Source organism: Oreochromis aureus, linkage group 2 (genome assembly GCF_013358895.1).
Source record: "Oreochromis aureus strain Israel breed Guangdong linkage group 2, ZZ_aureus, whole genome shotgun sequence".
NCBI lineage: Eukaryota > Metazoa > Chordata > Actinopteri > Cichliformes > Cichlidae > Oreochromis > Oreochromis aureus.
This window is the reverse complement of record NC_052943.1, coordinates 24,027,704-24,042,100: the sequence shown is the minus strand read 5'-3', so window position 1 is coordinate 24,042,100 and position 14,397 is coordinate 24,027,704. Positions and strand designations below refer to the sequence as shown.

At 39.9% G+C, this 14,397-nt stretch overlaps 1 protein-coding gene across 4 annotated transcripts in view; it reads right to left on the bottom strand.

Annotated features, from left to right (window-relative positions):
- The window catches only part of ldb2a (LIM domain binding 2a), a 99,577-nt gene that overhangs the window by 28,781 nt on the left and 56,399 nt on the right, over positions 1–14,397 (bottom strand). For all 4 annotated transcript variants that reach the window (XM_039621139.1, XM_039621145.1, XM_031759030.2 and 1 more), the window contains exon 3: positions 7,255–7,427. In XM_039621139.1, the coding sequence (XP_039477073.1) occupies positions 7,255–7,427 (173 nt within the window). The remainder of the gene's footprint in view (positions 1–7,254; positions 7,428–14,397) is intronic.

Genomic DNA, 14,397 nt, shown 5'->3' with positions numbered 1-14,397 from the left:
GATAGCAGCAGAACACATAAACTGTAAATAACTGTTGCATATTCATGACTTGCAAACCTGACCTCCCTCTCCCAAGTCACTTTCTCTAGCTCTTCCAAGGGGGAACACTGAGGGATTCCCAAGCCAGGAGGTCTCCTGGGTCAGCTCCAGGGTCTTTCTGGTACAACATACCCGAAACACCTCGACTAGATGTGCCTAGGAGGTACCTAGGAGGCATCCTAATCAGATACCTGAACCATCTCAATTGGTTCCCTTTGATCTGGAAGAGTAGAGTTTTGTGACTGGCTAGGATCCACACCCTATCTTTAAGGGAGACCCCAGCAACCCTTTGGAGGAAGCTGTTCCTTCCACTTGAACACATGGCCATAGGTATAGATAAGAAAGTAGATTATTGTGTAAACAGACAATTTTACTTTTACTATACTCATCCATCCAGTTTATTATTAGCACACAACTCAAAGCCAACATTAATGATGATATGGGGCTGCATAAGCGTACATGTCACTGGTAATAGGAACATTTGTGAAGGCACCAATAATGCTCTGTATACACAGTACGTATATAAGATTTGGAACAACATGCTGACACACAGAACATATTTTTTTCAGCTATGTTCTTGTCTACTTTATCAAAACTACATTCTGCATATATTTCAGCAGCACAAAGCCACAATAATTCAATAATCAATTTGAAGTGAGAGGTCCTAAATCCTCAATCTGCTCAATCACAATTTTCAACTGGGATGCTCCCATAAGTCAGACATACCACTCGGAAAGTCGTAGGAACTCCGACTTTGCAAACCATCTTGTCTGCGGGTAGAGACAAATTCAAGCCAACATTAAATAATCACGGAAAAGTGTCTGAAGAGGCATTACTAACACATTTACATGTAAATACATGTAGATGTATTTATTTAGCTCAGATGTTGAGCTGAAAATCTTTATCAAGTAAGAATGAACAAAACAAACCCTCATCAGTTCCCAAACCCTTACGTACTCCAGTATAGTTAAAAGAAGAGGTAATGTGACACAGGGGTACACAAACTCTATTAACCCTATCTAAACTATTTTAGGTAGGTTGCTGGAGTCGCATAAAAATTATTTATTTTTTACATGCAGTTGCTTACTGTTTTTATTTATGATTTACAAAATGTCTAACTTTTTTTGGGACATATTTCCAGAACTATAGTAACCATCAGTAACCATTAACTCTTCATTCTGTTGTTTAACAACAACCATTATTAAATAAAGACGTGTAACACAGATATCGATAAATGGATATTGATAGATATGCACAATTAATACATACAATTATAAGAAACGTGCGGTAGACACTGCTGGCCACATTCAAAGCAAAGCATATATCAGGAATAACACATCAGCTAGTCAATTTCTCACCAAGAGAAAAAAAATCCACTCAGGGAATTAAATTTACTTCAGCTGAGATCACTGTGTCACGAACTCGCCTTCTCGCCTTTTGCTCACCTCCCAGCGTGCACAAACCCCCAGCTGGGCACCGGTAACAAGGGCCGTGCCCTCGGAGCTAACACAGACTGGTCAGGGAAAGCGAGGCCTGCCGAGAGTGAATAGAGGTGCTGGGATACCTGGGGTGGCTCGGAGGTTGGGAGTTCTTGGTCAAATTGGCACCCTGTGTCACCTTGTCAACACCTCGCTGCTTTGTGAGCCTGCCACAGAGTGTCCACCAGCCCCTAGAGAAAGCCACCCACTCTAGTGTCCTGCTAGCCCAACCCGTTCGTTAGTCTGTAGCACCCCACGAGATCAGCACTAACACAAAGGTAAAGGAAAAAAAGAACACATGAATTCATTAAACTGTACTAAGCTTGTTCAAATACTGCTGCCTGCTCTTTTTTTCTTCAAAGATTGTTCACATTATGCTCAAATGTAATCATTAAACAATAAGTAGTGAGTGTAACTGGTTATTTATTGCTCCCAAAATAAGTAATTTATATAATATTTCAAAACAAAGTGTTAAACTAAATACTACATTTAGGTTTTCACATAAATCCACTTGTAGGTTATACACAGTGGGTTATGTCTCAGTTGATATCAGTGGTTTGACAGCTCACAGTCACACTAATACTCTATGGGTCATGTTGATGCAAAACAGTCACATAAGTACTGGAGCGAACAATCAACAGTGTCTGAAACAAAATACAAACCATCTATGTGAACAGATTCCCATTTAGGAGCCGTGCATTTTAACCATCTTACCTGCGGGTAAAGCCAAATTTAGAACACATAAAATCCTGGAAATGCTGCATGCACCTTAAGAATGAAGGAAAATGCAATTCAACCTGAGAAGCCTGTGTGCAACCTCACTTCATAATTTTAATATTTAGGTTTTTAATAACAATAGGCATTAAACAGACCTGGAAGTTTATTTAATACAGTAACTGTCGGATTCACTGGGGCACAACAGAAACCCCAGGAGGCTAACCATGGACCACTACATCACTAGTTTTTGTTCAGCAAAGGATATTTGGTTTGTTTTTGTTTTTTTTTATCTCATTTTCTGTTATCTATCTACTATTTAGTCTACAATGAAAAGAACGAAATGCCCCTGAAAGCATTCATTCTGATCATCGTACTCTTTCATTTTAGTGACTACTCATCAATTATATTTGTAACTACAGTGTTTTTATTTCTGTTTGGGAAAATGACTGAAACTATGAAAACAAGAACATTTTAATACAGCGGAATTATTCTCTCATTGTGCTCAAAATTAGAAATTTTGAAAGACAGAGAGAGGTAGCAGCAGGAAAGGAAAGAGACAGATATAGGCAGAAAGAGCGAGAGGGAGAGCAAGAGAGCGAGTTGGGAGCTGGGGATGATTTCTCTAGGGATGAGGGGTGTGTGTGTGTGTGTGTGTGTGTGTGTGTGTGTCTTTGTATGTGCGTGTGGGTTGAGGGTGCAGGGGTAGGGGGGTGGTGGGTGAGTGAGAGAGAGAGAGAGAGATGTGGAGTAGAGAGCAAAGGGAGAATGAGCGAGCCAGCAAGCCAGGGAGGAGGATGAGAGACGGGGGGGAGGAGGAGGAGGGTGGTGGTGGAGAGGGATGGTGGGGAGGAGGGTGGTGGTGGTAGAGGAAAGCGAGGCGAGGCAGAGCTGATTGAGATTCGGGCCTCCAGAGCTGCAGGCTCGCTGCTGCTGCTGCTGGGAGCTCAGGGAGAACACGCTCAGTTATTGGAATTTTTTTTCTAATGAATTAATTCTTCTCATCCAATTTAGGTGAAGATGAAAAGAGAGCAGCGCTGCAAGCATCAAATTTAGCTTTTTGTTGACCGGGCCGGGGCAGTTCTGTTCTCGTTCTGTATGGTTAATATTGGACACTTGTAATATATTAGGGTTTTTTTTGGGGGGGGAGGGTTTGTTGGTGTTATTCTTTTTGAAAAGACTTGTTTACAGAACCGCAGAAAAACATTAAAAGATATTTCCTGTATGTGTTACTGGGATTGTTTCATACTCATTTACTAATATGATAACACAAAGAGACCCCCTCAACCTAGACCCAACCTCCACTCAACCACTAACCACTACATGAATACAAAATTGACTGAAACACTGGGCTCATGTGCCCCCTCGCTACAAACTTAAATGCAGGCAGTCTTGCATGTTAATGTACTCCAACATAACACACAAGCAATTAAACCAGGTTTCTTCATGGAATGTTTATACACTCTACCTATGCAAAGATAACTTTTTTATAGATAGGACTTACAAAATATATATCCTTCTATGGGCTATACAGTATTTTAGGAGTTTTTTTGCACCCTTTCTTCCTGCAAAACACTAGTATGCTTAATAACTTGATCTATCATTAAAGTTTCCCTTATAAAATGATGTGCTGTAGATTCGAGCAGCTGTCAGCAATGAAACTATCCACGCTTTTTTAAATGATTGCTTTTTGTGGCGCAATGGCTGCTGGTTTACTTTACTTGAGGTATATGTTGAAGCGCAGGTAGAGCCAGTACTGGTGGGACTGCGATGGCCTCAGTGAAACAGGTGTAATCAAAAAATGAGGCATGCCTTGGTTACATCAAACTACATCTGCCAGTGACACCCCACAAGAGTCTTTCTGCAAGATGGTGGAGTGATGTGAAAGTCAAGTGAATTCTGATTTGTCAGTTCAGAGTGAGGTCGCACTGCAAAAAAAAAAAAGAAGAAAGATTGTATCTGATTTTGGTGCGTACAGACTGTGGGGTTGGAGCAATCTTGTCAGTTCACTGCAAACCGCACAGTGCAACATGGATCTACTCGTGCAGGACGTCAAGTTTGATGTATGCAGACTCTATGATGATAATAAGTACTGAATGATAGCCAACACGCGCATCTGTTATTTCTCGGCTATTTGTTTCCAGGCTACATCCTTATTGTTGCAGTCACGATAACAGCTGGAGAACACATCATACAAACAAGGCTGCTGCTGCCACAACTCAACTAGACTTTCTTCTTTGTTCGAGTCCAAACATTTTATTTTCTCCATTTTACTGCCATTTATTCAATTTGGGTTTGTTCTGTTTTTTTTTTTCTTTTCTTTTTTTCTTGGGAAGTTGGCCAGTGCATCATATCCATATCGTACTAGATTCTTCCTGGTTGGTTAGTAGACGCAGGACTTGGCAGCAGTCACGCTATGAGGTGTTCATTTCTGGCACTGTCAGAGTTTAGGATGTTTCTAGTCACAAGACTGTTAAAACAGCCAACTTTGAACTTCTTTCTCTCCGTGATGCAGGAGCATTGCTTTGGAGACACTACCAAAGATATAATCATGATTCTTTCACATCCATCATCTTTCGACTGAGCCAGCCCAAAATTGTAGTGTACACCTGGCTTAAGGATCGCATATGAAAGTGGGCCAAATCAAAACATCACATTCTATATAATTTGTGTTATTTGCACTGTCAGGAAAAACAGATCTGAGTCAAAATGAGCCAAGAAAATCAGCTTTTAGGCCATCAGCAGTCTGAATATAGACCAAGATATGTCTGATGGCTTATTGGAAAAATACATCATTTATCCAATCTCATGTGATTCGGGGCCGCTAGCTAACCAGCTGTTTGTTAGTGAAGAACCTTAGTAGTTCAGTGATATGAAAATCTGTATATTCGCTAATGTTTAATAATTTCTCTTTACAGGTGAGAAAGGGAAGGTGGAAGTGGATGCTAAAAACTAAAACTAAAACTAAAAGCAGTTCAATCAACTTTAAAAAAAATGTTGCTAACAGAGCATTCACTGTTATTAAATGTTTTTGTGTTAACAATATCATAATGTCGAATCATAAATTTGATCATATTAGTGTATTCCTGACTCTCAGTCAACTTTCAGAGAGCCCTGGCAAATTATCTTGCTCAATCAAACCAACAGGATACTATGAAAGCAGTTTCTATAGGTTATACATTTATGTAAAAGTTGAAACTACTTGAAATTGAAATGACATGATACTATTGTATGTCACTTAGCATTAAAGAAAATCCATGTCAAACTATTTGAAGGGTTTTCTCAATTCAACTTAACAAATAAATGCAAAACATCAAAAGACAAATCAATGCCTTATTATTAGGAAAAAATTACCCAAAGCCAATAAAGTCTCTGAAATTGTGAAGTCTACTTGTTCTTAAAGCTAAAAAAAATCTGTGCCCATTGGCAGATTATGTTTATTTCTTTTTAGAAAATAATTTGCTTAATTCACCCTTTAGCCTAACAGCCTCTGGCAGATCACAAAGCTTAATTTTGCACTCTGCACAATACACACACTGACACACACATCCACGAGTGAGTGTATGCTGTCAAGTCCTGAAAACAAGAGGGCGTATAGCTGTTTAATGTCAGAACAATCCGGTCTGGTGCTTCAGCTCAGGGTTCATGGTACAGGGAACATGGAATCCCTTTAGCTCGGCTGCTCTGCGCTGACAAGGTATCTGGCCTCAGATTCATTTAGACAGTCAGCAGAAGAACACTAAGAGTCAGCGAGCCATCTGGATCAGACTGTGGTGAAGCAGATATTCACTCCAGCTCACCGGGGATTTCTCTCCCACAAGACAAAAGCAGATGAGCTCATCTTTAGTGCTTTCAGAAGACCTTGGTGTCAGGTTGGGATTATTTCACCTGTGCAATTTGTGTTTCCTGTTACTGCGAAGTAAACCTTACTCTTCAAAAGTCTTATTCGTGTCCCCCTAGCAATATCTTTGGAGCATCTGGAGGATTAGGAATCCATCATTAATATGAGGAATACCAGTAGATTTTGAGGTCTAGAAGAAGTGAAGAGAGTAAATATGAGCATATTTGATATTTAGCTTGCAGATATCTGGCCTAAGAAAATACATGTAAGGTGCATGTTTAGACAGGTATAAAATAGATCATATTATTAAAGCTGAAGTTTGAGTAATAAAATTGTAAGATTTAATATTCACATTTAAATACATATCCACTAAAACAGGACACAACTGCAGGATTCCTCTAAAAGATTAAAGAAAAAGAAAAAAAACTACGAATCGACTGACTGATAGTGAAAATAATTTGCTGACTCACTCAGACTGGCCCTTAGTGGGGCTCTGCTCACCCACCATCTAAAAAAAGCTGTTTTAATTCGTCTCCTTTTAAGGCCACCTTTCTTTTAGACCAAATTTCCTCAGTTGCACCTCACAAGCAAAACATATGAACAGCAGATATGTCTGCCTGAGATGACCACATTAGGATATCCGCTTTTCTTGTCATTGTATGAAAACAAGAGTAGATATAAACTGTTGATATCTTTAGAGTATTGGAGTGTTTAGAGCAGTTTCTACTTCACAGAATTGATGGTACCTGCACATATAATTACTTCATGATTTGACACTTTTATCATGTTGAATTTGGGCATCAACCATCCTGCCAGTTGCCATATGACAGAAAATAAGGACAAGCATATTAAGTTACTGCAATTTCAAGTTACTGTAACTAAAATGTCACACAATCTTTAATATTTTTCCCACAGATATCAGAGATGAACACTTAAAATGTATGCAAACTAAGTGGATAACCCATAAATTCATTATATAATTAATTCCACAGCATAAACAGTAAAGCCCCCAGATGTGACTTCAAAACCCAGGTACAACATGAAAGTGGAAAAAGGGGGGAAAAAAGACTCAAAGGGCGTAAATGAATTTGATCTTTAACCAGTTAAATGGCTCGCCTGGGCCATTATCATAGCCTGTGATCAATTATTCATGTTGGGAGAAGCTCAGAGGTCAGGTGTTACCTTTGTAAACATTGGCTTCCCGTGCTGGGTGACCATGGTGCACTGATCACAGTCCAGGGTGATGCAGGAGTTGTGGAACGACTCCTTGGAGTGTTTAAGGATGTAGTGGAGCTCAGTGACCCCTCCCTCAAAGACTGTGCTGAAATAACGGGGGATCAACGTCCGGCCGATTGCTGCGAGGAAACAAAGAGAGGACAGAGCTGAAAAATACAGTCAGGGCCCAAATATGAAATGCCGAGTGGTGGAGATATACGGCTATTACTGTAGACTATAATGCTATTGCTACCATCACTCTGTCTATACTTGCAAATGCATAATTTATAGACTCCTACTCTTATACTGTATGCAGCATATAATGTATATATGACTTTTCTGCTACTAGTTTCAATGTATATGCATTATACAACAGCTTCTGTATAGATACTACCAGAACCAATCCATTTTCTAAAAAGGGATAATTAGCTTGTTTGTTTCTTGCCATGAGGTAGATGAGAAGATTGATGCTACTCTTAAGTCTGTCAGTTACTGAGCTGGAGCAGTGAGACAATTAGCTTAACTTAGCATAAATACTTGAACCAGCAGGAAGCAAGAATCCTGGCTGTGTGCAAAGTTCAAAAGCTCTTAAACCACAAATTAGGTTACCGTTTTATCTACACACTTGTGTTTGCATACAGATTAAACAAATCAGATACAGTCTATCAATTAAAAAACTTTAGATGGGCATTAAGCATTGGTTTTGGGGACATCTTTGCTTTTACTTTGGCAGCAAAACTGGGGATGGAGACAAGAAATGTAGGAGAGAGTGCAGGAAAAGGACATGCAGCACATGGTGGCAGACTGACAGTCAAACTGGATCCAGTGCTCAGAGCATATGGAGGGTTGCTGTATACACCCCAACCACTCGGCAGTCGGGTCACTCCACCAGGCACTATGTTCGAACTTTGAACAGAGCCAGCTTGGATGGTTTGCTTTTCTTCAAACCTCACAATAAGGTAATCTAATCAACCCCTGGCTGAGCACATGTACAGAAATTACAGCGGTATCAGTTTTCTTAACTCATTTTCAGAGAGAAAGAGGGAAAACTGACAACTGTTCTTTTAATTTGATGACTATGAGCATGGATTCCTTCAAAACTGTTTTATAATTTCACAAAAGAACGCAAACCTCTTGGATATCACATGCATAAACCCAAGCAACCACCCAAAACCTTTGCTTTGTTGCTTTGTTTTAATTAGATACTATCTGATCTCACTGCTCCGAATAGGATAAATACTCATGCACCAGTAAAGAAGGTGTGATCAGACTGTGAGATAACTTTACTTATTAACAATATGAGTGTATTTTTGTGGGTCCAAGCTTAAGGTTTAAGCTACTAAAGATATATGTTTGTACTTATTTAAAGATACATATAAGGTACAGATAAAAGACACTGGTTACATTACTTGTTACTGGGCTGAAATGTGACAAAGAAATTTTCTTTATCACAAAGTTCTGTGCAAAACTACGGACAACCTTACAGCTTCCGTAGGAATTAGTAGCAAACAGGTGCTGCTAATCAACACGATTAATTGATTATCAGGAATTGTGACCAGCTCTGTAAAAGCAGAATTATCCTAAACCTTCTCAGATTAATTTTGTCTTTGATAAGAAGAAAGAATTTATTTATATTATATATTTAAATTTCTTATTGGTAGATGGTTTGGTGTTATTTTTTTTATCTAGTTCATAAAATCTCCACTATGAGATTTTTTTCCCCCAAATAATACTTTCTGTCTTTTGACATAAAAAGGACATACGTTCATTAAACATGGATTAAAAATGCATCCAAACAGAGCATGCATTCGTTTATATGCAGTCCCGCTGTAGCCGAATGGCACTTGAACAATAATCCTACACAAATGATTTTCAATATTTTAGCAGTTCTGTAGTGTATGCACTCTTAAATATATTCTATTGAGCATCAGCCAGGAATCGAGATAGGACATATAGTATATAGTTTAACACAAACTATTGATTGTCCTGAGATGTAACGATTCACTGCCTCTGGACTGGACAGACTTCTATTCTCCTTCGAAGCAATATCAGAATCCTTCACTCCTCGATGGAGCCTGATTGATTGATCGACTCTGATCTTTCCTTTAAGCAAGTGTCAAATAAATCTTCCAGTGCATTGTGGTCAGTTCAATACTTCCAGCAATCCGAACACTGAAGACTATCTTCAAACAGCAGACAACATCATAAATTTTCAGTTCACCTCTTCCGAGTACAGCACTTTATATAATACACTGAGTTTTGAATATTCTTCATATGAGTGATACTGCTCAAGAGTTTCACAGACTTTTCAGAATAATAAGCTTCCATGACTTAGTTTGGTATTAAACTGAATTATTAAGATGGACAACTTCTGCGGTGCAAACTTTCCACAGAAGCCTAAAGAGACAATGAACAGGCTGCATGATGAAAACTGGAGGAGGAGTCACGGAGGGAGAAAGTGTCTTCAGTGTTTTATAGCCCTCAGGCTTTGTCTGGTTTCTATCTCCTCTGTGTTAGCTGGCTTCAAGGAGAAGACTGGATAATACAGTGCATGAGGCTTCTTACATTTCCCATTGCATTACTGATGCACTGTGAAAACATGCAAGATACAGATTCTTCAATACTTGGATGAATTTTATAGTTTGGAATCATGCAATGAAAAGCAATTACTTCTATGTTTTTAACTCTTGATTGTGGAAATATTACCTGTAATTTGTTAATTGCATAATCTTGGTTTATTTGAATGTAATAAAATCAAATTTCACAGGAGCATCTTTGGCAAAACAAACCATTCTTATCAGAAACACATTCACACCAAAACTTCAGCTCTGCAGGTAAGACGTTCTTTTGTGTCAGAGCTTCTACCTCTGCAACATCAGGAAAAATCCCACTCCACCTCCCCACTAAGAAATAAAATCCTGCTACAGGTCCGTTTCCATCAAAATGCACTGCAATAAATCAGAGTTTAAAAAAATGGGCTCTCCTTCTGGTATCAGTGTTTAATAATTATGAGAAAGCCTTGACTCAACATTCAAAACAATCTTCACAATTTCACCAATTCAAAATCTCCATTTCAAAAATGGCAAACTCAAAGGCATCAATTTTACCATCACAGAAAATCAAAGTAGTTAATATTTACAATTTGACAAAGTAGAGAAACTTAATAATGTGGGAATTCTGCATCAAAACCAAAAAAGATTAATTAAAATTGCTGTTGATCCAGTAATCTTTAATAAACTAGTCTTTTACTTCTAAGAAAAGCACAGTTACAGTCTTTCTTAGGATGGATACTTTGCAGGACGTGGAAACAGCTTTATTTTAGCACTTGGAAGAAATAATCTCAGTGAAAAAAAGAGATATTATTAAATGGAATTTCCTAAAAACATAAAGCAAGACTGTCTTTAGTGAACAACTTGATATGTAGATCAGATATTCGGCACACCACCAGCAAAGAACAGCTGCATCTAACAGCCTTTACTTTCACTTGGGACAAAAATTACAGCCTCGTCTTGTAACTGCAGAGCTCAATATTGCAGTTTCAGTTACTTCTTGAGCAGCTGTGTAGACGCAATCTGCTGAACGACTCACACCATCTTCAAAACCACATCTTGGCAACACATTCCCTCTTAAAGAGCCTGCTTTTCTTTCTCTTATTTTTCTAGTTATAGATTTTCTGTTGAACACTGCTACTTAGTTTCAGCACTGCCCTCCTTCAAACTTATGTACACATACACACCTGAGAGCTGCTCTGCAACCACTGGCTCCATCCAAACATCGCCATGCAGTTCCACTTGAGCAACTTGACTTGCTCAAGGGCACGGCCAGTAGTTACTGGAGGGGAAAGTGATTCTCATCCACTCAAATGCACAGGGAATCTGAACCAGCAACCAGTCCTGAACTGACAACTGAACTTGAGGTGCTTTGTCCAAATATTCAGGTCCCTTTTGGATTTTCTTTTCCTTAATATTTTTGTGAATTTTTCTTCATGTGCCGCTTGTACTGTAGCCCATCAGGTAAAGGCTAAATAGTTATACTGTTTAGAGTACAATACAGTTTCCCCTCATGGACAAAGACAGCTATGGCATATACTGAAGACAAGGTAGTTTTAGTGGGCTTCTGAAAACAGCCCTGATAGAAAAATTTACACATGCTAGTAAGACAATAAAATAACATCCCAGAGATCCAGTTTGAATGTTTTAATATCAGTCACGTTAACTTCCATCAGACTTTCAACAAATAAGATAACATTTACTAAAAGCTGTTGCAGATGTTGTGCTTGCTAAATGTTCAAATATAGAAAATAAAGCCCAACAAAAGAAATTATGAAAAATACATTACTGGTTTCTAACTTAAGAATTTGTCAGAGGATATTATTTCCACTGTAGTTTTTTTTGACAATAATCACCAGATTAACAGTAAAAATATGGCATTCACTTTACAATCTGCAAGTAATCTAATCTGCCCCTGCAACATCTTGCTAAATGGTGCTGCACTTTATTCAGCTGAATGTGAAACAACTTCCACGGCTTCACTGGACGACTATTGTTATTTTGCTGGAGCCTTCTGTACTTGCATCCCACTGCGTCATTGGAATGGCCTCATTGAAATGAATGATGGGGCCGTGTTGTTTAAAGTAGGGCTGTATGTTGGCCTGAATGCTGCCTAAATCAGTGATTCCCAACCAGGAGTACTTGTACCCAGGGGACCACTTTTGGAGTTACCAGGGGGTACATGGAAAGATTGCAGAGAAGGGAGGCTAATTTGAAAAAATGAGCATGATTTGGTTGTGGAAAAATACACCCACATATTGTATTTGCGTTCAAGAGGATGCAGAGGATGCAGCGAGGCTGATCTTAAGTGAGATTACTTTAACAAGTCCTAATAAAGTACCAACTGTTAATGTATTTTCCAAAAGCAGGGAGAAGTCCACTCTTTCTAGCTTAAAGTAATGGATAAATGACTGAAACATCCAACTTCTGGCACTCCTAAGTTGTAGTTTTGAGATGGGCATGTCATATATAACATCTAGATGTAAATCTGTGCAAATAATCAGCTGCATTTAAGGGTGCATGGGTTCTTCTGATGAGATATGTTAGATTAAAAAAATAAATCAGACCTTAATGCATAAATCCATACTCTTTTATTTTTATTTTTTTTCTTTCTAGCATCATTGGTTTCAGCTCTCTAATCCTGGGAAGTGTTAGTGACCTGCTCTACCCGCTAAGCTATGCGGGACTGTTAAATAACAAAAAAATCCAAAGCACGCATAAATCCTGACTTTAGGATTATAAAAGCAGGCATGTTGGGATTTTCTTCAGCCTCTCGTTCCTTGCCTAGTGGAACAAGTCTCTCTGTTCCTCTGCATTTTCCTGCCCGTCAAATCTCCATCATTAGAACACTGGAGGAAAAAAAAAATCGGGACAGCCACATTATCCAGCAGCACATGGCCTCTGATTTCAAGCAGAAATAATCCATCTTAGAGTCAACACTCTGTTGGCTAGAATTATGCTCTTTCTCCCCTTCCCCCAGGGCGGGTGGGTGGTCAGGAGGAGGTGGGAGTGTGGGGGAGGAGGAGGGGAAGTGAAGCCTGGGAATAAAACTTCATTTAGAAGTGAAATGTCCCTAAAGACAGTGGCTCAAGAGGCTCTTGAGGTCAGACCTGGATGGTGGAGTCTAAAACGAGAGACGGAGAAAAAGAGGGAGATGGGGATGATGTCGGCGGTTGGGTGTGTGTGTGTGGAGGGGGTGCAGAAGGGGGGAGGAGACAGGGGAGGGTGTACCCGTGACTGGCATGTTTTTCAAATTCGATAAAGTCAGGCATGACTAAATAACACATAAAATGTTTGGCATCGTGAGCAGTGGCTGAGGGAAGAGGAGGGAGGGAGAGCGAGCTGCTGGGTCCGCTCGGCGTGGATGACTGTGTAAATGATGCTCTCTCGCTCTCTCTCTTTCTATCACTCGCACTGCACCCTCTCTCACTTCTCTCTCTCTCTCCCTGTATCTCGCTCGCTCCCTCGCTCGGTCTCTACCACGGTTGAAAAACAAAGTACGTCTAGGAGTGGAGCTGACTGCTAATGCGGAGGAGCTCTGAGGAGAGGAGGGGGAGAAGGGTAGAGGGGGTGTGGAGGGTGGGGGTGGGAGGGTGCGTTGGGTAGAAGGATTGGGACAGAAAAATGAGCAAGGGATGAAAGAGAGAGACAGAGAGAGAGAGAGCGAGAGGGAGAAGAAACTAGGAGGGAAGATGAAAAAATAAGTGCTTGTCAATGAGGAAAAGAAGACCCACTGAGGGGTAATAGGAAGGATAGACAGCAAGATGGGGTGAGACAGAGAAATAGAGGGAGACAGAGGGCTGGGGGAGTTGGGGGGTGGGGAGAGGTGCTCAGGTGATACGCAGATCTGCTTCTTGCACACCCCACCAAACCATGCAGGAGTTTTGGTTGCGTCTTCTCAACCAAAACTGTCCTAATAAAAACCAGTGTGCATAGCCTGGAGTGACAGAGTGATAGATAAGCATGTAATGGTAGCCATGCTAGCAAGTCTTGGATCATTTCAAGCACAACAGTCTTGTGTTTCTCCTCAGACAGGTTCTAGACTGAGGCTCAAATATTTTCTAGCCTCCCTTACTCAATATTTACATTGTAGGCAAACACTTTAGCCGAGCTGCTGTACGTCAGCAGGTCTAATTGTTGAGCTTGAGGGTGCTTTCAAGGACATCGTGAAAGGACATGTCAGGTGAATCCTTTTTGTAGTTTAAAGAGTTTCCTTTAATCTACTATGTTTTTATGTACTTTTGTTGTTCTCCATCTCAAACACAAGTTTGGTAACAGGCATGAAATCAGATGTAATGTTCATTTATGCCTTTTTACTCACTTTTTTTCCATTAAGTAATCAAACATCTTGCTGCTCTCCACCACTGTCCCTGTGTAGTCCTGCTACATTTGGATAGGTCCCTGGAAGCTCCATTCTGACCACTTGTATATTCAGATTTGTGATTTCACTGTAAACCTCAAATGTGCACATAGAGGAAACACCGAATTCTGCATCAAACGGATCCAACTTTGATGTCCCCTTCAATGGCTACGACCGCAGTGGTGAAGCCCGAAGTTTAGG